The 3,678-nt window shown below is 36.2% G+C and overlaps 1 protein-coding gene across 1 annotated transcript; it reads right to left on the bottom strand.

Annotated features, from left to right (window-relative positions):
- Positions 1-746: 746 nt before the first annotated feature.
- On the bottom strand, positions 747-3,329 carry LOC143186561 (leucine--tRNA ligase-like). The gene is made up of 9 exons (XM_076390247.1): positions 3,259-3,329; positions 3,064-3,184; positions 2,869-2,991; positions 1,776-2,751; positions 1,551-1,723; positions 1,262-1,486; positions 1,000-1,219; positions 891-950; positions 747-826 (listed from the first exon to the last, which is right to left on the bottom strand). Exons 1-9 carry the CDS (start codon positions 3,327-3,329, stop codon positions 747-749), a joined length of 2,049 nt encoding a protein of 682 aa, XP_076246362.1.
- Between the last annotated feature and the right edge of the window lie 349 nt (positions 3,330-3,678).

Below are 3,678 nucleotides of genomic sequence, written 5' to 3'. Positions count from 1 at the left end.
GATAGACAATAATGGAAAACAAGCCATACTAGTGTAAGGAAAATAGCGAGGTTTAAATGGTATTAAGGTCAAAATTATTGGACAAAAGAGTGAGCAAAAGGAATGCTGAAGAAAGTAAGAAATAATGCATATGTTGCAAAAAACTAAATGCTGTAATTGCAGCAAAAAAGCATAGTATAACAGTCGTAGCAAAAATATGTTGCATTTCGAGAAATGCGCTTACTGCATGACCTAAAATTTGGCAGAGAAGAAAAATTATTTGCTTCACCTGAACGCCGTAGAAAAACTGTATTGAACCAAAGCCAACTTGAACAAGTTGAAGCATGGATACAAGAAAACCCCAACATTACCACTAAAGAAACGAGAATAAGAATTCAGGAAAAGTTTGGTTTAGCAAGTCTATAGTACACCGTAATATGCAAAGAATAAAATTCTCATATATCACACCAAGACCAGTGCATAACGGACAAGGTAAAAGTGAACAAGAGGAGTTTTAAAAAAATCTTAATGAAACTATAGTATTTTCTAAAACGAATGTTAAACGCCTAAAATGGTATTACAAACTCAAAGGTGTAAGTCTATACACTGATGCATTGGAGGTCTGAGGCGACTTTTGATGGTGTGCTAACAATGCTCTATCGGATTTAGATCAGGTGAATATGTTGGAATATAAAGCAAATGACAGCAAGAAGACTCTATTAATGACTTTGTTTTGGGAGTATTATGGAATATAGCATTATCCATAACTATGGTTGTATTACGCTGCAATTGTGGAAGTAATACTTTAAAAAATATATTATACCTTTATCATTCGCTTTTGTAAATACTATAAAACAGAAACAAAAGTGCTGTTTATTGCAGCTTTTGGGTAATTTAATGGTAAAAATTGCAGAGAGAAATTTTATACACTATAACGTATATGATATTTTCCCTTAAGTTGACGCCATTGCCTGAACAGATACACTCGGACTTTTCATATAACTATATCTACTATCTTACTCGATACAGCATATACAGTGCGAACTTTGCTTTGACCGATCTTACTGGACACAGTGTCTATCGCTGTTTTCTTGAATACTTCTTGAGGTAAGTTAATTACTAGTTTTATTGTTGGGCGTAATTTTCCATTGATTTGTACTGCTATAGTTACCCTATCATCAACTAATAATGATTCATCAGCTTTTGGCCAAGGTTGTATGCCTTCACCTCCTATTCCTTGCTATAGGCTTTCAGTTGGATGTGGTATGAATGGTTCGATTACTCTGATTAATATACATATGCCTTCATCAATAAGAAATTTTCCAATTTTTACATCTATTTCAGCTATTAAATTCGTCACCTCACGAAATTTTGTCACTACACAGTTTAATCTGCAGTTTTCCAAGTCATCTGAAGGTCCGTGTAAGAGTTTATGAATTTTTTTTCTGTACTCTAGAAATCCACCCGTAATACTTTCATTATCATAATGTATATTTAGAGGTCTCAGCTGCATGACCATACGCCACAATTTACTTATATAACGAGAACAACCTTCCACTCCATCATCGGACCATACCATATCTTTTTCTGGAGAAGTGTCGGACAACACAAACAAGAGGAGCAGTATCAGCACCATGCTTTTCTATGACAAAATTTGGATCGACTATGTTCTTTTTCGACTTGCTTATTTTTTCAACTTTGCCCACTTGAAACTTAGCTGCCTGTTCAATCAACTCTTTTGCTTCTGCGGGAAATAGCCTCTTACCATTTTCATTCTTATAAGTTGCATGGCAGACCTTGAGTGATTAAAGTAGCGAAAGGCTCTTTAACAGCAAAATAGCCACATTTGTTTAAAGCACGGCAGAAAAATCGTGAGTAAAGCAAATGCAGAATTGCATGTTCTATCACACCTATATAATAATCAACAGGCATAAAACGATTACATACATCTTTGTCTATTGATTTACCTTCACTACAAAATGCATCAACGTACCAGGAAGACTCAGAAAAGGTGTCGAATGTATCAGTTTCACGCTCTGCTTGCTTTCGACATTTTAGGCAACCAACGAACTTCCAAATTGGGTACTTATTCAGCGGATTGCCACCACTTGTAAATTCTACATCTGCAGCTAGAACCACAGGAAGGTCTTTTTCTGACACTTTCACAGTTTCACAATCATTACAATATATTATAGGTATAGGGCAATCCCAATAACGTTGTCTCGAAATTCCCCAATCATGTAAACGGTAGTTTGTTGCTTTCTCACCTGTTCCTTTTTCTTTGAGCTTTTTAATGATTACTTCCTTTGCTCTACTTATCATTATTCCGCTTACGAACTCAGAGTTAAACATTATCCCATCAACGACCTTCAAGGTCTCTATAGTTTGTGCACACTCTTCACGAACTACGGGAATAATCGGCAAGTCATATTTCTGTGCAAATTCAAAATCACGCTGATCACGTGCAGGGCAACCACAAATCACGCCTTCCCCATGTTCCATCAACACAAAATTCGCTATATAAAGCGTCAATTCGTTATCAAGTAATGGATGGTTGACGTTTAATCCGGTGTAAGCTCCTTTCTCTTCATCATTCTCCCAATTTATTTTTATGTTATCGACAAAGTCCTGTATTTCTTTATTTTTTAAATCCTGTACAATAGGGTGCTCTGCTGCCACTGCACAAAAAGAAGCCCCAAATAAAGTATGAGGATAAGTTGTAAAAACCTCGAATTTCTTATTTAAGCCATAGAGTTGCTCCTTCAGATTTGCCTATCCAACGCTCCTGCATTGTTTTGACTTTTTCTGGTCAATTGTTCAAATTTTGCAAGCGCTTGAGTATGTCTTCAGCGAAATCAGTAATCTTTCAAAACCATTGGGACAACTTACGTTTTTCAACAAGTGCAACTGATCGCCACCATTTTCCATCAACCACCTGTTCATTTGCAAGCACAGGTAGGTCCACTGGATCCCAGGTAACCCATGACTCTTTTCGATAGGCAAGCTCATGGTCTAAAACATCCAGGAAAAATTTTTGTTCGTGTTTGTTAGAATATGGCATTCCATGCGAACGTGCCTTTAGACTGGGCGAATGAATCTGCGCGTGTGTGTGAGAGACAGAAAAAGTCGAGTCGTCCTAAAGAGAGGACCACGTGCTAAGCGCGAGAGCATTATTATAACTAAAATAGGAATAATAAGCAATAAACTACATATATACATATTAATAACAAGTTTATTATACATTTAATCCACGCTCCTCATCAAAAGTGTTTCTATTACTCAGGCTCACATGTGGAGAGTTCACGCACCCCATTATAATAAAGACATTTAGATTTCAGCCGTATACGCATATTACCTATATTCTCTTTTGTCTATGTTTCAGGGCTAATATTATTGTCCCTTGCTGCATTTGCAGCTGGTAATCCAAACGCATCCCAGTCAATTGGATGCAAAACATCAAATCCACGAGTTCTCTTGTAACGCGCTATCACATCCCTATTTCATAGTTACGTAAGAGCCCCATATGAATTTTACCGGATGGATATGGAAACATCTCCAATACGTAACATTTCTCTTGTTCACTATTCTTGCTTACAGAAAAATCCCATTTATCTTGATAAAATTTTTCAACACTTTTAAAATCATATTTCATATAAATGCAAATTCAATTACAATTTACTTGCATCAAAGGATCAACAA

Source organism: Calliopsis andreniformis, unplaced genomic scaffold (assembly GCF_051401765.1).
Source record: "Calliopsis andreniformis isolate RMS-2024a unplaced genomic scaffold, iyCalAndr_principal scaffold0001, whole genome shotgun sequence".
Taxonomy (NCBI): domain Eukaryota; kingdom Metazoa; phylum Arthropoda; class Insecta; order Hymenoptera; family Andrenidae; genus Calliopsis; species Calliopsis andreniformis.
The sequence above is the reverse complement of the archived record's forward strand: the minus strand, read 5'-3'. Positions and strand labels throughout refer to the sequence as shown.

What these genes read in the sequence shown, in the direction of transcription:
- LOC143186561 (XM_076390247.1), bottom strand. Translation starts at nt 3,329, where the DNA reads ATGCGTATACGGCTGAAATCTAAATGTCTTTATTATAATGGGGTGCGT. An exon ending in CTCTCCACATGTGAGCCTGA is followed by an intron (nt 3,185 to 3,258) that starts GTAATAGAAACA and finishes GTATATATGTAG; the next exon opens with TTTATTGCTTATTATTCCTA. An exon ending in CGCGCAGATTCATTCGCCCA is followed by an intron (nt 2,992 to 3,063) that starts GTCTAAAGGCAC and finishes TGGATGTTTTAG; the next exon opens with ACCATGAGCTTGCCTATCGA.